We start from the raw sequence: 24,617 nt of genomic DNA, 5'->3' as shown, positions 1-24,617 counted from the left end.
GACCTCCTGCCAACGGGCGTTCGACACTTCACGTGGCCTCAGGGTACACATAGCCTGGCACAAGCGTCGTGGTGACGTCATCGCCACTTAGTGGCGAATGGCTGTTGTTGTTGTGTATATACACGTGTGTGTGTACGTGTGTGTATGTACACACGTGTGTGTCTGTGAGTACAAGTGTGTGTGTACGTGTGTGTGTATATACACACGTGTGTGTGTGTATATATACACGTGTGTGTGTACGTGTGTGTGTGTATCTGTGTGTACAAGTGTGTGTGTGTGTATACACACGTGTGTGTGTGTGTGCACACGTGTCTGTGTGTACAAGTGTGTGTGTACACACGTGTCTGTGTGCGACCAAACCTTCTTGTTGAAGGACAGCCACTTGGCTCCGTGTTTGTTGTCGTAAGCGAGCCCGAAATACCAGACCTCCTTGAGACCGATGGTGCGAGCGACCTGCGAGCGGGCCGAGACACGCGGTGGCGACGGTGGGGACACGGGGGAGACGAGAGGAGACACGGGGGAGACGAGAGGAGACACGGGGGAGACGAGAGGAGACACGGGGAGACGAGTGGAGACACGGGGGAGACGAGAGGAGACACGAGGGAGACGAGAGGAGACACGGGGGAGACGAGTGGAGACACGGGGGAGACGAGAGGAGACACGGGGAGACGAGAGGAGACACGGGGGATACGAGAGGAGACACGGGGGAGACGAGTGGAGACACGGGGGAGACGAGTGGAGACACGGGGGAGACGAGAGGAGACACGGGGGAGACGAGAGGAGACACGGGGGAGACGAGTGGAGACACGGGGGAGACGAGAGGAGACACGGGGGAGACGAGAGGAGACACGGGGGAGACGAGAGGAGACACGGGGGAGACGAGAGGAGACACGGGGAGACGAGTGGAGACACGGGGGAGACGAGTGGAGACACGGGGGATACGAGAGGAGACACGGGGAGACGAGTGGAGACACGGGGAGACGAGTGGAGACACGGGGGAGACGAGAGGAGACACGGGGGAGACGAGAGGAGACACGGGGAGACGAGTGGAGACACGGGGGAGACGAGTGGAGACACGGGGGAGACGAGAGGAGACACGGGGGAGACGAGTGGAGACACGGGGGAGACGAGAGGAGACACGGGGGAGACGAGAGGAGACACGGGGAGACGAGTGGAGACACGGGGAGACGAGAGGAGACACGGGGGATACGAGAGGAGACACGGGGGAGACGAGAGGAGACACGGGGGAGACGAGAGGAGACACGGGGGAGACGAGAGGAGACACGGGGGAGACGAGAGGAGACACGGGGGAGACGAGTGGAGACACGGGGGAGACGAGAGGAGACACGGGGGAGACGAGTGGAGACACGGGGGAGACGAGAGGAGACACGGGGGAGACGAGAGGAGACACGGGGGAGACGAGTGGAGACACGGGGGAGACGAGAGGAGACACGGGGGAGACGAGAGGAGACACGGGGGAGACGAGAGGAGACACGGGGAGACGAGTGGAGACACGGGGGAGACGAGTGGAGACACGGGGGAGACGAGAGGAGACACGGGGGGGACGAGAGGAGACACGGGGGAGACGAGAGGAGACACGGGGGAGACGAGAGGAGACACGGGGGAGACGAGAGGAGACACGGGGGAGACGAGAGGAGACACGGGGGAGACGAGAGGAGACACGGGGGAGACGAGAGGAGACACGGGGGAGACGAGAGGAGACACGGGGAGACGAGAGGAGACACGGGGAGACGAGTGGAGACACGGGGGAGACGAGAGGAGACACGGGGAGACGAGAGGAGACACGGGGGAGACGAGTGGAGACACGGGGGAGACGAGAGGAGACACGGGGAGACGAGTGGAGACACGGGGAGACGAGAGGAGACACGGGGGATACGAGAGGAGACACGGGGGAGACGAGAGGAGACACGGGGGAGACGAGAGGAGACACGGGGGAGACGAGAGGAGACACGGGGGAGACGAGAGGAGACACGGGGGAGACGAGTGGAGACACGGGGGAGACGAGAGGAGACACGGGGGAGACGAGTGGAGACACGGGGGAGACGAGAGGAGACACGGGGGAGACGAGAGGAGACACGGGGGAGACGAGTGGAGACACGGGGGAGACGAGAGGAGACACGGGGGAGACGAGAGGAGACACGGGGGAGACGAGAGGAGACACGGGGAGACGAGTGGAGACACGGGGGAGACGAGTGGAGACACGGGGGAGACGAGAGGAGACACGGGGGGGACGAGAGGAGACACGGGGGAGACGAGAGGAGACACGGGGGAGACGAGAGGAGACACGGGGGAGACGAGAGGAGACACGGGGGAGACGAGAGGAGACACGGGGGAGACGAGAGGAGACACGGGGGAGACGAGAGGAGACACGGGGGAGACGAGAGGAGACACGGGGAGACGAGAGGAGACACGGGGAGACGAGTGGAGACACGGGGGAGACGAGAGGAGACACGGGGAGACGAGAGGAGACACGGGGGAGACGAGAGGAGACACGGGGAGACGAGAGGAGACACGGGGGAGACGAGTGGAGACACGGGGCAGACTGGATTGAGTCCTCCAATTACAACCATCTGCCTGGAGCGCGACCTGTCATGCGGGGGGGGGGGAAGGGCGGTGCTGCCCGAGGGGTGGGCAGGGCTACCTGGGTGGTGGGCGGGGCTACCTGGGCGGTGGGCGGGGCTATCAGAGAGGTGGGAGGCGTTGATAGGGGAGTGGGCGGGATTAGCGGAGGAGTGGGCAGGGCCTATGAGCAATGGGCACCGCCCTAGGTCGCCTCGGTCTTGAATGAGCAAACTGGTGTAGCGGTGTGCAAGTGAACATCAACAATGGGGAGACAAAGGCGGCCGGGCGTGGTGCTGGTCACCCACCCCCTCCGTGCGCCGTTCCGGCCTTCATCGGTGCTGCTGCTCGCTAACAGCAACTTGCCCCACCGGCAGTGCCGCATGAAAGCGAAGTGAGGGGCCCGTAGAAAAATGTTGTTATAAAGGGGGGCCTAAATAAATAAATGAACACTTAACTATTAAAACACGAATGTTTAACTTGCACAGTAAAGTAATTGGATGTTTTCCATTTGCTATGGAGACAGATAATACGACAAATCGCCAACCTTAAACACCCCGGTCGTTCATCAAAGTTGAAGGCGGTGTAGTACTATAGTGATAGAGCAAGTGCAGCATTAATGAACCGGAATTGATAGCTTGAAAGCGTTTAGCGCTGGGCCCTTGAAAGTGCGGGGCCCCGTAGATACTACGTGTAGCTTGTAGTAGCTACTACATACAAGTAGCTACTACATACTACACATGTGTAGTAGCTACTACACGTGTTGTAGCTACTACACGTGTTGTAGCTACTACATGTGTAGCTACTACATGTGTAGCTACAACATTTGTAGCTACTACATACGCAGCTACTACATACGCAGCTACTACATGCGTAGCTACTACATGCGTAGCTACACCATACGGAGCTACTACATGTGTAGCTACTACATACGCAGCTACTACATGCGTAGCTACAACATGTGTAGCTACAACATGTGTAGCTACAACATGTGTAGCTACAACATGTGTAGCTACTACATACGCAGCTACTACATACGCAGCTACTACATGCGTAGCTACAACATGCGTAGCTACACCATACGCAGCTACAACATGTGTAGCTACTACATGCGCAGCTACAACATGTGTAGCTACTACATACGCAGGTACTACATGTTGTAGCTACTACATGCGTAGCTACTACATACGCAGCTACTACATGCGTAGCTACAACATGCGTAGCTACTACATATGCAGCTACTACATGCATAGCTACAACATGCGTTGCTACACCATACGCAGCTACTACATGTGTAGCTACTACACACGCAGCTACTTTTGCTACGAAGATCATCCGGCACTGCCCAGCGGTCCGTTTGAGGCTCTACGGTGGATTTTTGTCGCTGTGTGTCCACACCTGGTCTAGAAATCCACACCTGGTCTAGAAGTCCACTACTGGTCTAGAAGTCCACACGTGGTCTAGAAGAAGTCCACACCTGGTCTAGAAGTCCACACCTGGTCTAGAAGTTCACACCTGGTCTAGAAGTCCACACGTGGTCTAGAAGCCCACACCTGGTCTAGAAGTTCACACCTGGTCTAGAAGTCCACACCTGGTCTAGAAGTCGACACGTGGTCTAGAAGTCGACACGTGGTCCAGAAGCCCACACCTGGTCTAGAAGAAGTCCACACCTGGTCTAGAAGTCCACACCTGGTCTAGAAGTCCACACCTGGTCTAGAAGTCGACACGTGGTCCAGAAGCCCACACCTGGTCTAGAAGAAGTCCACACCTGGTGTAGAAGTCCACACCTGGTCTAGAAGTCCACACCCGGTCTAGAAGTCCACACCTGGTCTAGAAGTCCACACGTGGTCCAGAAGTCGACACGTGGTCTAGAAGCCCACACCTGGTCTAGAAGTCGACACGTGGTCCAGAAGCCCACACCTGGTCTAGAAGAAGTCCACACCCGGTCTAGAAGTCCACACCTGGTCTAGAAGTTCACACCTGGTCTAGAAGTCCACACGTGGTCTAGATGCCCACACCTGGTCTAGAAGTCCACACGTGGTCTAGAAGTCTACACGTTGTCTAGAAGTCCACACCTGGTCTAGAAGTCCACACCTGGTCTAGAAGTCCACAGCTGGTCTAGAAGCCCACAGCTGGTCTAGAAGCCCACACCTGATCTAGAAGTCCACACGTGGTCTAGAAGTCCACACGTGGTCTAGAAGTTCACACCTGGTCTAGAAATCGACACGTGGTCTAGAAGTTCACACCTGGTCTAGAAGTCCACACCTGGTCTAGAAGTCCACACGTGGTCTAGAAGTCCACACGTGGTCTAGAAGTTCACACCTGGTCTAGAAGTCCACACCTTGTCTAAAAGTCCACACCTGGTCTAGAAGTTCACACCTGGCCTAGAAGTCCACACGTGGTCTAGAAGTCCACACGTGGTCTAGAAGTCCACACGTGGTCTAGAAGTCCTCACCTGATCTAGAAGTTGTTTTCCAGTGGCGGTTGGCTGGATTTCAAAATCCATGTCGGCGTCCATCGTTAGGACCCTGACGGCGACCTGAACAAGAATAACACGGATACACACACACACACGTGTAGAGATACACATACACACACGTGTAGAGACACACACACACACGTGTAGAGATACACACACACGTGTAGAGATACACACACACACGTAGAGATACACACACGTGTAGAGATACACATACACACAGGTGTAGAGATGCACACACACACACGTGTAGAGAAACACACGTGTAGAGATACACACACACACGTGTAGAGATACACACACACACGTGTAGAGACACACACGTAGAGATACACACACACGTATAGAGATACGCACACACGTGTAGAGATACACACACGTGTAGAGATACACACACACGTGTAGAGATACACACACACACGTGTAGACAAACACACACGTGTAGAGACACACACGTAGAGATACACACACACGTGTAGAGATACGCACACACGTGTAGAGATACACACACACGTGTAGAGATACACACACACGTGTAGAGATACACACACGTGTAGAGATACACACACACGTGTAGAGACACACATACACACACGTGTAGAGATACACACACACACGTAGAGATACATACACACGTGTAGAGATACACACACACGTGTAGAGATACACACACACGTGTAGAGACACACACACGTGTACAGATACACACACGTGTAGAGACACACACACGCGTGTACAGATACACACACACACGTGTAGAGACACACACACACGTGTAGAGATACACACACGTGTAGAGACACACACGTGTAGAGATACACACACACGTGTAGAAATACACACACGTGTAGAGATACACACACACGTGTAGAGACACACACACACGTGTAGAGATACACACACACGTGTAGAGATACACACACGTGTAGAGATACACCCACACACGTAGAGATACACACACACGTGTAGAGATACACACACATACACGTGTAGAGATACACACACGTGCAGAGATACGCACACACGTGTAGAGATACACACACACGTGTAGAGATACACACACGTGTAGAGATACACACACTCACGTGTAGAGATACATGGAAGCCGTAGTCTGCCTCTATTGACCCCTATGGGAGCCGTAGTCTGACTCTATTGAACCCTATGGGAGCCATAGTCTGGCTCTATTGAACCCTATGGGAGCCGTAGTCTGGCTCTATTGAACCCTATGGGAGCTATAGTCTGGCTCTATTGAACCCTATGGGAGCTATAGTCTGGCTCTATTGAACCCTATGGGAGCCATAGTCTGGCTCTATTGAACCCTATGGGAGCCATAGTCTGACTATTGAACCCTATGGGAGCCGTAGTCTGACTCTATTGAACCCCTATTGGAGCCATAGTCTGACTCTATTGAACCCTATGGGAGCTATAGTCTGGCTCTATTGAACCCTATGGGAGCCGTAGTCTGGCTCTATTGTACCCTATGGGAGCCGTAGTCTGACTCTATTGAACCCCTATTGGAGCCGTAGTCTGGCTCTATTGAACCCTATGGGAGCTATAGTCTGGCTCTATTGAACCCTATGGGAGCCGTAGTTTGGCTCTATTGAACCCTATGGGAGCCATAGTCTGACTCTATTGAACCCTATGGGAGCTATAGTCTGGCTCTATTGAACCCTATGGGAGCCATAGTCTGACTCTATTGAACCCTATGGGAGCCATAGTTTGGCTCTATTGAACCCTATGGGAGCTATAGTCTGGCTCTATTGAACCCTATGGGAGCCGTAGTCTGGCTCTATTGAACCCTATGGGAGCCGTAGTCTGGCTCTATTGAACCCTATGGGAGCTATAGTCTGGCTCTATTGTACCCTATGGGAGCCATAGTCTGGCTCTATTGAACCCTATGGGAGCCGTAGTCTGGCTCTATTGAATCCTATGTGAGCTATAGTCTGACTCTATTGAACCCTATGGGAGCCGTAGTCTGACTATTGTACCCTATGGGAGCCATAGTCTGGCTCTATTGAACCCTAAGGGAGCCATAGTCTGACTCTATTGAACCCTATGGGAGCCATAGTCTGACTATTGTACCCTATGGGAGCCATAGTCTGGCTCTATTGAACCCTATGGGAGCCATAGTCTGACCATTGTACCCTATGGGAGCCATAGTCTGGCTCTATTGAACCCTATGGGAGCCGTAGTCTGGCTCTATTGAACCCTATGGGAGCCATAGTCTGACTATTGTACCCTATGGGAGCCGTGGTCTGACTCTATTGAACCCCTATGGGAGCCATAGTCTGGCTCTATTGAACCCTATGGGAGCCATAGTCTGGCTCTATTGAACCCTATGGGAGCCATAGTCTGACTATTGTACCCTATGGGAGCCGTAGTCTGGCTCTATTGAACCCTATGGGAGCCGTAGTCTGGCTCTATTGAACCCTATGGGAGCCGTAGTCTGACTATATTGAACCCTATGGGAGCTATAGTCTGGCTCTATTGAACCCTATGGGAGTTATAGTCCGGCTCTATTGAACCCTATGGGAGCCATAGTCTGGCTCTATTGAACCCTATGGGAGCCATAGTCTGGCTCTATTGAACCCTATGGCTGCCGTAGTCTGACTCTATTGAACCCTATGGGAGCCATAGTCTGGCTCTATTGAACCCTATGGGAGCCATAGTCTGGCTCTATTGAACCCTATGGGTGCCGTAGTCTGACTCTATTGAACCCTATGGGAGCCATAGTCTGGCTCTATTGAACCCTATGGGTGCCGTAGTCTGACTCTATTGAACCCTATGGGAGCCATAGTCTGGCTCTATTGAACCCTATGGGAGCCATAGTCTGGCTCTATTGAACCCTATGGGTGCCGTAGTCTGACTCTATTGAACCCTATGGGAGCCATAGTCTGGCTCTATTGAACCCTATGGGAGCCATAGTCTGGCTCTATTGAACCCTATGGGTGCCGTAGTCTGACTCTATTGAACCCTATGGGAGCCATAGTCTGGCTCTATTGAACCCTATGGGAGCCATAGTCTGGCTCTATTGAACCCTATGGGAGCCATAGTCTGGCTCTATTGAACCCTATGGGAGCCATAGTCTGGCTCTATTGTACCCTATGGGAGCCATAGTCTGGCTCTATTGAACCCTATGGGAGCCATAGTCTGACTATTGTACCCTATGGGAGCCGTAGTCTGACTCTATTGAACCCCTATGGGAGCCATAGTCTGGCTCTATTGAACCCTATGGGAGCCGTAGGCTGACTATTGTACCCTATGGGAGCCGTAGTCTGGCTCTATTGAACCCTATGGGAGCTATAGTCTGACTCTATTGAACCCCTCTATGTGGCTCTATGAGTCTCACCGGGTCAGGCATGTCGAGGGCTGTTGATGCCGGGAGTCTGCGGAGAAAAGAAGACACAGTCACACCCGAGACGCTGCACCGTAAACACCTCGCACGGGCCTCCGTTAGGTCGACTCAGCCTCAGATGAGTACTGTACCTGGTAGACAGAAGCACTGGGGGAGACAAAGGCGGCCGGGCATGGCGATTCCCACCCCCCCCCCCCTTACCTGAGCTACATAGCCACTTAGATTACCAGGTAAGGCCCATTGAGTTGTGTAGCTCTTTCTCAGAAGCTACCCTGGAATTTCATAGCAGCAGCCAAAATACTCTCAACGCGTTTTAGAGATTCCCTTATTTTACTTTTTTTTAATCAGAAAGAACAAAAGTTCACGCACTTAATCGTCTACGAGAGGAAGCTCTGCCAGCTTTTACCGTTTTCGAATTATTCAGATGGGAACGTCGTAAAATCCGTAACTTTTTTCGTTCACAACCTCTGCTTGTCTCCGAAGCATCCGAACAATTAATAAAATATAGCACAATGGTTTTCATACTCCTTGGTTCCTCTCGGTAAAGCCACGTAGGTAGCAAATTAATAGGTCACGACGTTTCGATCGCAACACAAGCAACCCGCCTTCAGGTGAGACGGACACAGCAGGAGAACTGCTGACGTAGAGTTTATTTACGCTTTTGGTGGGTCCAACCCAAGGGTAAGTGGGCAAAAACGCAATCTTGTGTTGTGAATCGTTTCTGAATGACACCACACACACACGCGCACACACAAAGGTGTTTAAGGGTCACTGTTGTTTGCGTTCTAAAATCTACCCACGTACCATACCTTGTCTGGAAGTTCCCTAGAGGGTTTTTGAGACATACAGATGAATTACCCAACCGGCAATGGATACCCATTGTTATTTACATGCATTCTCGAAGGGATCCCAAGTGACGTCATCACATCTGCGCCTCTATTTAAGGAACGACGCGGTTAGACTTCTTCACAAAGCTGGCTGTTGCCTGATGAAGCTGGTTGTGATTACTGGCGAAACGTCGGTTAGGGCTCGAATTGGCACGGTCTGTTTACGTGACAAACCTAATAATTGGCTGTGTAGGGTGGTGGTGGGTTACACGACACATTGAGATTTACACAACCTAACCCCCCCCCCCAAAAAACTATGTTATAGCTTTCGATTTAAAGCTTTCGTGACTGCAGGGATTCATATTCTTGGTTCTTTCGGTAAAGTCACCACGTAGAAGGGAAACAATAAAATAATAAAAAAATTTAAACAACAATAAATTTTTGTTCAAATTTTCTTGTTGATGATTGCTTGTGTCGCAGTCGAAACGTCGTGAGAATTTTATTGTTTCATATTTTTAATATTTTATTGTTTCCCTTCTACGTGACTTTACCGAAAGAACCAAGAATATGTTATAGCTGTTAAGATGTTCAAACACCAAATCGTTTGCATGTTTTGCAAAAGATTTGTTGACACAAGTATGGGTGGCTGATGCAGACTTGATGACACCTTGCAAAAGGTGTGTGTGTGTATATCTATTTGGTATTTGAACGTCTTAACACAACTCGTGTGTTATTGCCAGCAAGGATACAACACCTATTGTGTGTTTGATACTGGCAAAAAGGTGTCCCATAGATACAACTTCTCAACCCAAGTTATTAATACTTTGGCATTGCCTCTGTGATGTTTGACTTTTGGCGGTGTTCTCTGGTCTACTGACACTGCTGGTGAGACTAGACCTTGAAGAAGGTTGTCTCTGGTGTAGGCCAATCAGTTTCAAAGACAATGCCACGTGACACTCTAGTTACATTATTATTCAAGACAATGCACACATAAGTACTAATATAGTATTATTACTATACTGGTCTACTGACACTGCTGGTGAGACTAGACCATGAAGAAGGTTGTCTCTCGTATAGGCCAATCAGTTTCAAAGACAATGCCACGTGACACTCTAGTTACATTATTATTAAAGTGAATGCATACATAAGTACTAATTTAGTATTATTACTATACTGGTCTACTGACACTGATAGCGAGACAAGACCTTGAAGAAGGTTGTCTCTGGTGTAGGCCAATCAGTTTCAAAGACAATGCCATGTAACATTATAGTTACATTATTATTCAAGACGATGCATACATAAGTATTAATATAGTATTATTACTATACTGGTCTACTGACACTGCTGGTGAGACTAGACCTTGAAGAAGGTTGTCTCTGGTGTGGGCCAATCAGTTTCAAGGACAATGCCCTCTATAATGTTTGTTTGCACGTTTTGCCACAAGTTTGTGTGGTTATTTGCAGACTTGATGATGCCTTGCAAAAGGTGTGTGTGTGTGCGTGTCTATTTGGCGTTCGAACATCTTAACGCAACTCCTGCTCTTAAATCATGGCCAGAAAGAATTCAACACCTATTCAGATCTTTAATCTGTTTTTGATTCTGGCAAGAACAAAGGTTCCAGAGAGAGACATATATCTGCAAGTATTCTGTGTAGGCGCGCGCGTGTGTGTGTGTAATTGTGCCAACGTGTACACGTCTGTGTGTGTGTGTCAAGGCCGTATATTATAATAAATATTGGGGGGGGACACATCTCCCCCCCCCCTCCCCAATATTCAAATATGCTCAAAATGCCCCCCACACCAATATATTGCTATAAAATAGATTTCTGTTAAATGATTGTGGTTATGGTTGTGCTTTATCAATCCCTAATCTCTACCATTACATACAATGAAAAAATAAAAAGATTAAAAAAAGGTTAAAAAAAACAGAGCAATGAAATACAATAACACTCTTAGACATTATTGTAAATAAATAAACAAGTCTGACGTTGTCTCCGTGATGTGTGTGCATACATATTGTATAATAGCGCATGGAGCGCATGCACCTAGCCTGGCACAAGCGCCGTGGTAGCCGTCACCGCAGCTCGGTTAGCAGCGAATGGTGCTCGGGGTCGTTGTTGTTGCTGTTGTCGTGTCAACGTGTGACGTTCACTTACTGAGATGTGAGACAAAGACGGGCCCGGGAACGTTGTACGCGTTGCTGCCCAACCGACACCACCGCCAGCCACGGACTTGACTGTAGCGTTAATAGGCGCTCGCTAACTCGGGCGCTTGGCACCACCGATGGGAGTCCACTTCGCCCCTCGTGTTCCGCAGCCGAGACCTCTCGGGCCGGGTCCAAGGTTCGCACGGAACATCTTGCTTGCCTAGACACCCGCAACGCCCTTTGGACATTGCCCCTTGCGAGAGTTGTGGGTGAGCGGGTAGGCGAGGTGGGTGATTGGTGGGTGAGTGGGTGGTTCAGTGTGTGGGTGAGTAGGTGGGTAGGTGAGTGGGTGATTGGTGGGTGAGTGGGTGATTGGGAGAGTGAGTGAGTGGGTGGTTGAGTGTGTGGGTGAGTAGGTGGGTAGGTGAGTGTTTGATTGGTGAGTGAGTGGGTGATTGGGAGAGTGCGTGAGTGGGTGGTTGAGTGTGTGAGTGAGTAAGTGGGTGGGTAGGTGAGTGGGTTATTGGTGGGTGAGTGGGTGATTGGGAGAGTGAGTGGGTGGGTGGTTGAGTGTGTGAGTGAGTAAGTGGGTGGGTAGGTGAGTGGGTGATTGGTGGGTGATTGGGAGAGTGAGTGAGTGAGTGGGTGGTTGAGTGTGTGAGTAAGTGGGTGGGTAGGTGAGTGGGTGATTGGTGGTTGAGTGGGTGATTGGGAGAGTGAGTGAGTGGGTGGTTGAGTGTGTGAGTGAGTAAGTAGGTGGGTAGGTGAGTGGGTTATTGGTGGGTGAGTGGGTGATTGGGAGAGTGAGTGGGTGGGTGGTTGAGTGTGTGAGTGAGTAAGTGGGTGGGTAGGTGAGTGGGTGATTGGTGGGTGAGTGGGTGATTGGGAGAGTGCGTGAGTGGGTGGTTGAGTGTGTGAGTGAGTAAGTGGGTGGGTAGGTGAGTGGGTGATTGGTGGGTGAGTGGGTGATTGGGAGAGTGAGTGAGTGGGTGGTTGAGTGTGTGAGTAAGTGGGTGGGTAGGTGAGTGGGTGATTGGTGGTTGAGTGGGTGATTGGGAGAGTGAGTGAGTGGGTGGTTGAGTGTGTGAGTAAGTGGGTGGGTAGGTGAGTGGGTGATTGGTGGTTGAGTGGGTGATTGGGAGAGTGCGTGAGTGGGTGGTTGAGTGTGTGAGTGAGTAAGTGGGTGGGTAGGTGAGTGGGTGATTGGTGGGTGAGTGGGTGATTGGGAGAGTGCGTGGGTGGGTGGTTGAGTGTGTGAGTGAGTAAGTGGGTGGGTAGGTGAGTGTGTGATTGGTGGGTGAGTGGGTGATTGGGAGAGTGCGTGGGTGAGTGGTTGAGTGTGTGAGTGAGTAAGTGGGTGGGTAGGTGAGTGGGTGATTGGTGGGTGAGTGGGTGATTGGGAGAGGGAGTGAGTGGGTGGTTGAGTGTGTGAGTGAGTGAGTTGGTGAGTGGGTGATTGGGTAATTGGGAGAGTGAGTGGGTGAGTGAGTGGTTGAGTGAGTGAGTGGGTAGGTGAGTGGATGATTGGGAGAGTGAGTGAGTGGTTGAGTGTGTGTGTGAGTGAGTGGGTAGGTGAGTGACTGGGAAAGTGAGTGGTTGAGTGTGTGAGTGGGTGGGTAGGTGAGTGGGTGAGTGGGAGAGTGAGTGAGTGGTTCAGTGTGTGAGTGAGTGACTGGGTAGGTGAGTGTGTGAGTGAGTAAGTTGGTGAGTGGGTGATTGGGTGATTGGGAGAGTGAGTGGGTGAGTGAGTGGTTGAGTGAGTGGGTAGGTGAGTGGGTGATTGGGAGAGTGAGTGGTTGAGCGTGTGTGTGAGTGAGTGGATAGGTGAGTGACTGGGAAAGTGAGTGGTTGAGTGTGTGAGTGGGTGGGTAGGTGAGTGGGTGATTGGGAGAGTGAGTGGGTGGTTGAGTGTGAGAGTGAGTGGGTGGGTAGGTGAGTGAGCGATTGGGAGAGTGAGTCAGTGTGTGGTTGAGTGTGTGAGTGAGTGGGTGGGTAGGTGAGTGAGCGATTGGGAGAGTGAGTAGGTGGTTAAGTGTGTGAGTCAGTGGGTGGGTAGGTGAGTGGGCGATTGGGTGAGTGAGTCAGTGGGTGGTTGAGTGTGTGAGTGAGTGGGTGGGTGGGTAGGTGAGTGGGCGATTGGGAGAGTGAGTGAGTGGTTGAGTGTGTGAGTGAGTGGGTGGGTAGGTGAGTGGGTGGGTACGTGGGTGATTGGGAGAGTGAGTCAGTGGATGGTTGAGTGTGTGAGTGGGTGGTTGGGTAGGTGAGTGGGTGATTGGGACAGTAGATGGTTGAGTGTGTGAGTGAGTGAGTAGGTGCGTCGAGCGATTTGAGGGTTGGAGAGGGGAGAGAGTGGAGAGAATGGGTGAGCAGTGTATAGGTGAATGGGTGAATGAGTGTTTGGGTGAGTGGTGGGTAGGTGAGTAAATGAGATTTTGAGTGGCTGGTTTTATTGGTGAGTGGGTGTAAAGATGAGTACTCTGAGTCAGTGATTGGGAGGGTTAATGTACGTTCGTGGGATGGGTGATTGGTTACGTGGGGAGCGGTGGCCGAGTGGTTAGCGCACTGCACACCAGCTACTCGCTTAAGGCTGAGTAAACATCAGCACTGGGGAGACAAAGGCGGCCGGGCATGGTGCTGGTCTCACCACCTCCCTCGTGTGCCGTGCCAACCTTCATAGGTGCTACTCGCTAACAGCACTTGCCCCAACAGTCTGTTAAGGCTATAAGGGGGGTCTTTGTCTTTGTGTGGGTGAGTGAATGTATGGATGAGCGAGTGAAAGTGTGAGTGTATGGTTGAGCGAGTGAATAAATGAGAGTGTGAGTGAGTGTTTGGTTGAATGAGAGCGTGTGAGTGACAGTGAGTGAGAGTGAGTGAGTGAGAGTGAGTGGTTGAGTTAGTGAGTGTGTGAGTGAAAATGGTTGAGTGAGAGTGAATAAGTTTATGGTTGAGTGAGTGAGAGTGAGTGAGAGTGTGTGAGTGTATGGTTGAGTGAGTGAGAGTGAGTGAGTGACAGTGTGTGGGTGAGTGAGTGAGTTAGTGTGAGTGAATATGGTTGAGTGAGTGAGAGTGAATAAGTTTATGGTTGAGTGAGTGAGAGTGAGTGAGAGTGTGTGAGTGTATGGTTGAGTGAGTGAGTGAGAGTGAGTGAGTGACAGTGTGTGGGTGAGTGAGTGAGTGAGAGTGAGTGAGTGACAGTGAGTGTATGGTTGAGTGAGTGAGTGAGAGTGAGTGAGAGTGTGTGAGTGTATGGTTGAGTGAGTGAGAGTGAGTGTGTGAGTGTATGGTTGAGTGAGTGAGAGTGAGTGAGTGACAGTGTGTGAGTGAGTATGGTTGAATGAGAGTGTGAGTGAGTGAGTTAGTGTGAGTGAATATGGTTGAGTGAGTGTATGAGTGTGAGTGTGTGAGTGTAGGGTTGAGTGAGAGTGTGAGTGTAGGGTTGAGTGAGAGTGTGTAAGTGAGTAACAGTGTGTGAGTGAGTGTAGGGTTGAGTGAGTGAGAGTGTGTGAGTGTATGGTTGAGTGAGTGAGAGTGAGTTAGAGAGAGAGTGTGAGTGAGTAAGAGTGAGTGAGAGTGAGTGAGTTTATTGTTGAGTGAGTGTGAGTGAGTGTGAGTGAGTGTGAGTGAGTGTAGGGTTGAGTGAGTGAGAGTGAGTGAGTTTATGGTTGAGTGAGTGTGAGTGAGTGAGAGTGTGAGTGAGTGAGAGTGAGTGAGAGTGAGTGAGTGAGTGTATGGTTGAGTGAGTGAGAGTGTGTGAGTGAGTGTGAGTGAGTAAGTGCGTGAGTGTGAGTGAGTGAGTGTGAGAGAGTGAGAGTATGTGAGGGAGTGTGAGTGAGTGAGAGTGTGTGAGTGAGTGAGAGTGTGTGAATGAGTGAGTGTGTGAGTGAATGAGTGTGTGAGTGAGTGTGTGAGTGAGTGAGAGTGTGAGCGAGAGTGAGTGAGAGTGAGCGTATGGTTGAGTGAGTGTGTGAGTGAATGCGTTTATGGTTGAGTGAGTGACAGTGAGTAAGTGTATGGTTAAGTGAGAGTGTGTGACAGAGTGTATGGTTGAGTGAATGAGTGAGAGTGTGTGAGTGAGTGAGTGTAATGGAGTGAGTGTATCGTCGAGTGAGTGTATGAGTGAGTGAGAGTGAGTGTATGAGTGAGTGACAGTGAGTGAGTGTATGAGTGAATGAGTGTATGGTTGAGTGAGTGTATGAGTGTGTGAGTGTCAGTGAGTGAGTGTATGAGTGAATGAGTGTATGGTTGAGTGAGTGAGTGAGAGTGTATGAGTGAGTGTATGAGTGAGAGTGAGTGACAGTGAGTGAGTGAATGAGTGTGTGAGTGAGTGAGTGTATGGTTGAGTGAGTGAGTGAGAGTGAGTGAGTGTTTGACGAAGCGGGTGAATGATTGACTCCTACCATGCCGAGTGATCTGGTTGACGGTGATCTGGTTGACGGTGATCAGGTTGATGGCATCTTAACGGGGCCCATTCGCTTAACCGTGATTCTCCGGGGTTAATGATCAACCCTCAACGTCGACTCTTTGGTGATTGCTTCTCCTCTAAGGCACTGGTGGGAGAGACCACCCTTAGACTCACGGGGCTCTGATGTTATCAAACTCGCCTGGTATGCAGGAGGACGGGGGTTTGATCCGCAGTGGCTGAGGTGAGGGAGGGGGGGGGAGAATCCCACAAACCCCGCTACCCACCCCTCCTAGAAACAAGGGCACTGCCACTCTGACCAGGTTCCCCATTGGAGGACGCCGTGCAAGCCGAGTTGGTTAGGCCGAGGTGGCGTGGGGCCAGGATGTTGTGTGGAGTTTGTGTGGGCCAGGATGTTGTGTGGAGTTTGTGTGGGGCCAGGATGTTGTGTGGAGTTTGTGTGGGCCAGGATGTTGTGTGGAGTTTGTGTGGGGCCAGGATGTTGTGTGGAGTTTGTGTGGGCCAGGATGTAGTGTGGAGTTTGCGAGGGGCCAGGATGTTGTGTGGAGTTTGTGTGGGGCCAGGATGTAGTGTGGAGTTTGTGTGGGGCCAGGATGTAGTGTGGAGTTTGTGTGGGACCAGGATGTTGTGTGGAGTTTGTGTGGGGCCAGGATGTAGTGTGGAGTTTGCGAGGGGCCAGGATGTAGTGTGGAGTTTGTGAGGGGCCAGGATGTAGTGTGGAGTTTGCGAGGGGCCAGGATGTTGTGTGGAGTTTGTGTGGGGCCAGGATGTAGTGTGGAGTTTGTGTGGGGCCAGGATGTAGTGTGGAGTTTGTGTGGGGCCAGGATGTTGTGTGGAGTTTGTGTGGGATCAGGATGTAGTGTGGAGTTTGTATGAGGCCAGGATGTAGTGTGGAGTTTGTGTGGGATCAGGATGTAGTGTGGAGTTTGTGTGGGGCCAGGATGTTGTGTGGAGTTTGTGTGGGCCAGGATGTTGTGTGGAGTTTGTGTGGGGCCAGGATGTAGTGTGGAGTTTGCCTGGGACCAGGATGTAGTGTGGAGTTTGTGTGGGGCCAGGATGTTGTGTGGAGTTTGTGTGGGGCCAGGATGTTGTGTGGAGTTTATGTGGGGCCAGGATGTTGTGTGGAGTTTGTGTGGGACCAGGATGTAGTGTGGAGTTTGTGTGTGGCCAGGATGTAGTGTGGAGTTTGCGTGCGGCCACGATGTCGTTGTGCCGCTCGCTGTTCTGAAGTTGTCCGCCACTGTTTGATCCGCGTCTTTGGACAAATTGTTTCAGGTTGTCCTTGACACATTCTAAATGTCGAGCGAAGACTCTCTGTATTCCGGTTCGAGTTCTTGCATGCCGCCTTGTACAGCACGCTCACAAGTTCGCGTTGTTGCACGCTACGATATTGAGGGAATTTGCGTGGCATAGAAGTGTCTAATTCCTTCTCTCAGACTATTTAATTTTAAACAAGTTAAGTGGACAGCACGGATAGGCCCAGGATCGGCGGGGATCCGGACCAGTATTTGTCTTCATGAAACCTTGAATTTTGATTTGAGGCTTTCGTGACTGCAGGAATCCATTCTCTTTGGTTCTTTCGGCAAAGTCACGCAGTAGGTAGAAAATAAAATAAAACGTTGTCATTTTTGCTTAACTTTTTTTTATACCTACGTGACTTTACCGAAAGAAACAAATAGTTTTAACCTTGGATCTCCACGCGAAACCAGTGTGTAGACAATATCACCCCGTACGGCGTTGTAGATCCGATGATAACACATTCTCCTGCGGAGGGAGCTGGTAGGAACGTTGGGTTGCTCGGTCAATGGCCAGGGTCTACAACAACAACGGCGGCACCACCACGTGGTGTGTTCAGCACAATATGCCCGACTGTGAGGGCGGGCACAAGCCGGCGTGAGTAGGTTAAACGTTGAGTTTTATAAGGGCACCACGGGGTGACCAGCCCCTCCCCACCCAGCCCCACCCCTCACCCAGCCCCCACCCTCCCCACCCAGCCCCTCCCCACCCAGCCCCACCCCTCCCACCCCCCACCCATCCCCACCCTCCCCACCCAGCCCCTCCCCACCCAGCCTCACCCCTCCCACCCCCCACCCATCCCCACCCTCCCCACCCAGCCCCTCCCCACCCTCCCCTCTCCACCCAGCCCCACCCCTCCCATTTTTGGATGCACGACGGACGGACGGACTCAATAATCCCCTGTGGGCTGGTGGTGTAACCAGGAGGTTCCTACACAGTATTAAGAGTCACAGATGTGAAAGAATGTGAGCAGGCAACCGAGGCTAGTTCAATTAAAAGTGTGTCAAAGGAGCAACCCTGACACCCCCTCTGCTGCAAGAGGCTGGCAGGACCCGCCTCGAAACGAGCCTCGAGACTCATCATTGCGGAGTTCCTGGGTGAAGAGACGGAGCAGCAGGAAGAGAGAATGACATCACCATCATCACCATCATCACCACTATCATCATCATCACCACCATTAGCATCACCACCACCAGTGGTGGAGCCAGGATTTTCAGGTAGGCGGGGGCAACCCCTCCAGCAATGAAAAAAAATTATAGAGGAGTTGTTAGTAAGTAAGAAGTTGTTAGTGAGTAAGGAGCTGTTAGCGCACCCCAAGGTGTACAGGGAATGGCTCTGACTCCCAGCCATGTAGTTTTACCCGGGCCCGCTCACCATCATGAAGGTCCTTAATGATCGTGAGCAGAGGGTCAGGGACTCCAAAAGCACGAAGAACAACCCAGAGCTCAGGCCTACTGATGGTATCATAGGCCGTCACCAGGTCAATAAAGCAGAGATGTAGGTCTTGCTGGAATTCCCTACACCTCTGCTGTAGCAGACGGACAGAAAATATGGCATCTGTGCAGGACCGCCCTTTCCTGAAACCGCATTGGGGCTCCACAAGCCTCTCCTCAGCGTGCCTAGCAAGGTGATGTTGAATAATCCTTGCCAGGACCTTTCCCGGCACACTGAGGAGTGACCACCAGGGCATCCTTCCAATCCTGCGGAACCCGTCCAGTGGTCCAGACTGTTGTTATGATGTCATATAGGGCAGTCTGTGCACAAACGCCACCCTCCCTCAGCATTTCGCTTGGGAGATCATCTCTGACCGCTGCCTTTGCTGGTCTCAGACTCCGAATCGCCTTCAGTACTTCCTCAACAGATTGCACCTCAGTCAGCCACTCACAGGGGGTGACTTCTTCCAATATTTGGGGCACTACAGCCTCAGCAGGGTCATCCTCACTTTGTGACACGATGTTTTCCTGGCTGAGGGATTGTCCCTCCCCCAGGACCTCACAGAAATGCTCAGCAAATCTGCAAACCTGTTCCTGGGGGTTGGAGATTGGATCACCGTTTTTTCCCCTAATGATGTTAATAAGTGTGGCGCTGCAGGCTACTTTTTGATGGAGTTAAATAGAGATTTGTGATCGCGGGCCACTGAGGCAGACTCCATCTCCTCAGCAATCCGCGACCACCACCCATCCTTGCAGCGCCTCACGCCTCTCCGAACCCCCGAGCGAAGGCTGCGGTAAGCCTCCTCATTCTCTGACGTGGGATTCTGTAGCTGATGACAGTGGGCCTGTCGCTTTTTCTCAACTATCCTGAACACCTCCTCTGTCAGCCAGGGTCTCTGGGGAGGTCTGGACCGTGTACCCAAAGCAGCCATTGTAGCTGCATGAGTCACAGTCCTAAACCTCGCCCATTTACCCTCGACATCAGGAGTCGGGGACGATGCCAATCCCAGCCGCAAGCGATGATGAAATTCTCGCTTGCAACTTTCATCCGATAACTGAGACCAGGCCACTTTAGGTTGGAATGGGGTCCTGGGTCTACACCCACCACCAGAGTGGAAGAATGGCAGGCGCATCTTACAGATGACAAGTCGATGGTCAGAGGGCAGATCAGCTCCACGGTAGGTCCTGGTGTCAAGGACATGGGCTCGCATTCGCTGGTCCATCACTATGTAGTCCAGCAGATGTTCTTGCTTGGACCCGGCATGCATCCATGATGTTGTGTGGATATGCCGATGCCGAAACAGCGTGTTGATAATTACAAGCCCATGGGCTGCACAAAAATCTAGCAGCCTCCTACCGTTGTTATTGAGGTGATCTGGCTCATGCCCTCCAATCACTCCAGACCAGGTGCCAGTATCATGACCAACTCGTGCATTGAAGTCACCCAACAAGATGACTATCCCGAGGGGCCACTTTAGCCAGCACCTGTGACAGGAGGTAATAGATGGCAACTGACTCATCGGCTTTGCCTGCATCCCTCCATGGATGTTCATCTTCGGTGGGGGCATAAGTAACCACGACCACCACTCTTCGCCTCCGGTTGATGGGAAGACGAGCCCAAAGTAGCCTGGGGCTTACAGCTTCCCACATCTCACCGCCACGCTCCCATGCACCCTTCATTTTTTTGTTCAAAAGAAGAGCCACACCCTGTCGTTTGGCAGTCTCCTGCCCCGAGTAGAGGACTGTCCACCCCTCATGGTGGCAGGAGCCAGAACCGGTCCACCGGACCTCCTGAATGCCACAGAGATCCAGGCGGTACCGGTCCAGCTCCCGACAGAGGAGTGGCAGCCTCTCCTCCGCAGTGAGCGTTCGAACATTCCACGTGGCCACACGAAGTGGATTTTCGTTGTTTCTGGAGGAGCCCCGAGGGTAGAGATTCAATCTCCTGGCTCCACCAATTGGGGTTTGGCCAGGAGACGTCATAGACGCCTGTCCCCCCGGGGCCTCCGGCACAAGCTTATTAGTTATATATTTAAGTAGTGGTTTCGTGGTAATTTTTTTAAGGTGGAGGGGTTACCAGCCCCTCGCACCCGTCCAGAACCCCCGTTTAGCCACTGTGATGGTCACAGATGCCATGAGAGGAGGAGCCAATCGGAATTGGCCCTCTCCCCACAGCACTGTCCACGACAGAGTTGCCAGTCCGGCACCGCACACACACACAACGTACACACACACACACGCACATTACACACACACGTACACACACGCACACACACGTACACACGAACGCACGCGCACACACACACACGCACACACGCACACACACGCGCGTGATTGTTCCCCGGCTCCGTTTGCTCACCAGGTGAACCGCGCGCACGCATTGACTCACGAACGACTCTGCGGCGACATCCCTCGACGTGCGGCTGTGTGCCGGAAATGAGTTTTTATTATTCCGTCTTTTTCTAAATCATATCAAAGATTAAAAGTAAAAACAACACCCCCCCCCCCCCCACCGCCCCCATGGACAAATTGATGCATACCCATGGACACACTAATACATACCCATGGTCACATTGATACATACCCATGGTCACATTGATACATACTCACGGACACATTGATACATACTCATGGACACATTGATACATACCCGTGGCCATGCTGATGCATATCCATGGCATAAGGCAGCAATGGTCAACATTCCCAGCAACTGGGAGGATATATTCTGCCGTGGATCTCAACGGAGGAATCGGCGAACCGCTCTCATCGACAATTAACTCGGGTGGCTCTGACCCCGCAATATCCTCTAGGCCAGCATTGCCACTTCCCCCGAGAAGACATCGTCGGTAGTGTGAGGGACGTCACACCATTTGAAACCATTGGGTTGGGTTTGACAGCAGCACGATGATGATGATGGTGCGGTGTTCTCACTCTTTGCGTCTTGTTAGGGGCTACACAAGAGGCCACCAGGGGCCGCCAGTGGAACCACGGGGGACTTGCAATGAAGAACGCTGCTCGAGACGCACCAAGCAATATCGCCATCTAGTGGTAGAAGCTACTATGGTTTCAATGAATCAATCTTAAGTATGGGATTATAATTTAAACGATTAAAACTACTTTAAACTACTTTTAATTTATTTTACCAGGTAAGGCCTACTGAGCTATGTAGCTCTTTGTCAGAAGCGACCTGGCCATCACAAATGATAGCTCAACGAAGTAGCGGCTCATCACGTGGAGATTTAAAGCAGCCAAATACTCTATACACGTGATGTCGATTCTCAATGTGGAGGGAAAACCCAGAGGACTCGGAGAAAAATTCACAAGACCACGGGGAGAGAGACGCGCAAACTCCAAATATACAGCAACAGGCGTCAGGGTTGGGATCGAACCCATACGCTCCTGTATACCAGGCGAGGTAGTTAACATCTCCCATTGGATGTGACGAGAATCGCCGATGTCAGAAAGGCGTTCTGATCTGTCCTGAGATCCACAAGAGAAACGTTTTGCGATCATTCACGCGTGGGATCGCGATCCACGCATTAACCACTGCCGGGCCTATCTCTGCACGCGTTTAGTAACATCAGATTATATCAATAACATGACGACTTCAAATCGTTACTTAAAAACTACAGTATATACGCACCCAACAATAGGCTATGTGTGAATTACATTTATCATTATCTTGATTCATAATTTTATTTTGGAGTCGGAAGGCGACTGCACTATCCCTGCACATGTTTTGTAACATCAGATTATATCAATAACATCACTGGAATTTAAATCGTCACTTATAAACTATACAATATATACCATCCAACCTTAGACTATGTATAAATTCTAGTTGTCATTATCTTGATTCTAATTGACTTTTGGGACCAGATCGACACTGGCCTAACCCTAAAAACGTTTTGTCACATCAGATTATATCAATAACATCACTCGACTTCTAATGGTTACTTAAAAACTGCATTACATATGCATCCAACTTTAGACTATGTATGGATTTTAGTTATCATTATAATCTTGATTTATAATGGGGTCAGATCGCCAGTGGCCTAACTCTACACCCAATTATTAACATTATATTATATGAATAAGATCACTCGACTTCTAATGGTTACTTATAAACTACATTATATATGCATCCAAACTTAGAGTATGTATGGATTTTAGTTATTACTATTTTTATTTATAATGGGGTCGGATCGCCAGTGGCCCAACTCTACACGCGATTATTAACGTTATATTATATCAATAAGATCACTCGACTTTCCATCGTTACTTATGTAGGGAACTAAGTAGAGAAAATAGAAAAAAACACAGATGCTGAGAGAAATTAGAATAAAACAGGTGGAGAGATGATGAATGATAGGGCACTGTAGCAGCAAAGGGCACGTGGTTAACGAGAGACAAGACACGTGGTTAACGAGAGACGAGGCACATGGTTAACGAGAGACGAGACACGTGGTTAACGAGTCACAAGACACGTGGTTAACGAGTCACAAGACACGTGGTTAACGAGACACAAGACACGTGGTTAACGAGTCACAAGACACGTGGTTAACGAGAGACAAGACACGTGGTTAAAGAGTCACAAGACACGTGGTTAACGAGAGACAAGACACGTGGTTAACGAGACACAAGACACGTGGTTAACGAGAGACAAGACACGTGGTTAACGAGACACAAGACACGTGGTTAACGAGACACAAGACACGTGGTTAACGAGACACAAGACACGTGGTTAACGAGAGACAAGACACGTGGTTACAGGATGATTGATGGGAAGGCACTGCAGCTAGAGACAGGCACGTGGTAGCTAATTAATGGCGGGGTGGCAGCTATGAAGGCGGAGCGTCTCCGATAGGAGGCGCGCTTGTCTGGGACGACGACGAAGTGTCTAGCTACGCTGGAGCTGTTCCTCGTCAAGAGTTGTGAACACCCTACGGTAAACTGTCAACGGCAACGGTTTTACCTTACTCTTGTTCAACACACCTCGTGGGAGCTTCTTAGCACTTATAAACTACATCGTACATACGCACCCAACCCTAGACTACGTATGGATTATAGATATCATTCTGATCTTGATTCATAATTTACTTTTGGGGTCACACCGCCGTGTGATTCAAATGTGTGGCGTGTACCCCGCTCCTCCTAACGGTCCACCATAGGAATTAATAAGTATTAATTAACTTTAATTAATACATATTCATTAATCGTTAATGAATTAGTAACTACTCATAATTCATTACATTGATACCGCCGATGCGTACAGCATAACCTGGGCAGCCGCGAGGTTCAAATTGTTACCAGCTGGCCGTCCCATTGGTCAGCTGAGAGCCAATGAGAGCGACGCATGGCTCTGAGCCAACCAGACCCCACTCCCAGCGATTCCATTATCACGATTCGTGGTCACGATAAAATATTTACGAACAATTTTTTTTAGTTTTCCCCATTTCTTACCCTTTGAACATTACAGCGCTTTTAGCCGGGTGAGAACTCACGAGACCAGGATAGAGAGACTCAGGCTCCCCATCTCAAAGAAAGCTCACCACAGACATTTAGACTGAGGGCATCGCTAAGACCACGGAGGTCTTGGAGCCCCTCCAAACTCGTCTCCCTCCACGGCCTTCTACGAGTACAGTAGAATGCACTCATGAGTAAAGTACATAACATTCACTCATATTATCATACGTTATTTTTGTTTAAGAAATAATGTTAACCATTCAGTATTACTAGCGCGATTACCAATATACCAAGGAAGCCCTCTTATATTGCTCAAACGAAAAAAAATACTCTGTAGGGAACGCATCTCCCATATCTACAATGAGATCATGACCCCTTGAAGCACTGATTCGTTTAGCGCTGCTCACTTCTCCAGGAACAACGCCTCTTGAGCGCTAAGCGGTGTCTGCTATATTCCTATATATATATTTTTTTACTGATATCAAGGTTTTCCGTTATTTTTATTCTAAGGATATTTTCCTCGGACATGATTACATCTCGGGATCAGGGAGAGAGGGAGGAGTCTATCAACATTAGAGGGTGGGAGCGGGGTGGGGCGGGGTCAATCCAACCCGGG

At 50.7% G+C, this 24,617-nt stretch overlaps 1 protein-coding gene across 3 annotated transcripts in view; it reads right to left on the bottom strand.

Moving 5' to 3' along the window:
- The window catches only part of LOC116956536 (ezrin-like), a 38,110-nt gene extending 26,302 nt beyond the window's left edge, over nt 1-11,808 (bottom strand). Inside the window, exons 1-4 of one of the 3 annotated variants that reach the window (XM_076054489.1) lie at nt 11,397-11,808; nt 8,409-8,445; nt 5,036-5,119; nt 361-453 (exon numbers count right to left, since the gene is read on the bottom strand). In XM_076054489.1, coding sequence (XP_075910604.1) covers nt 361-453; nt 5,036-5,119; nt 8,409-8,420 — 189 coding nt within the window. In that variant the 5' untranslated portion in view covers nt 8,421-8,445; nt 11,397-11,808. The remainder of the gene's footprint in view (nt 1-360; nt 454-5,035; nt 5,120-8,408; nt 8,446-11,396) is intronic. The other 2 variants (XM_076054488.1, XM_076054487.1) reach the window with 2 other exon arrangements.
- Between the last annotated feature and the right edge of the window lie 12,809 nt (nt 11,809-24,617).

The sequence above is a fragment of the Petromyzon marinus genome, chromosome 66, assembly GCF_048934315.1.
Source record: "Petromyzon marinus isolate PM22_M1 ecotype Great Lakes invasive population chromosome 66, UKy_Petmar_22M1.pri1.0, whole genome shotgun sequence".
Classification (NCBI taxonomy): domain Eukaryota; kingdom Metazoa; phylum Chordata; class Hyperoartia; order Petromyzontiformes; family Petromyzontidae; genus Petromyzon; species Petromyzon marinus.
Note: the sequence above shows the minus strand (reverse complement) of the source record. Positions and strands in the feature narration are given on the sequence as shown.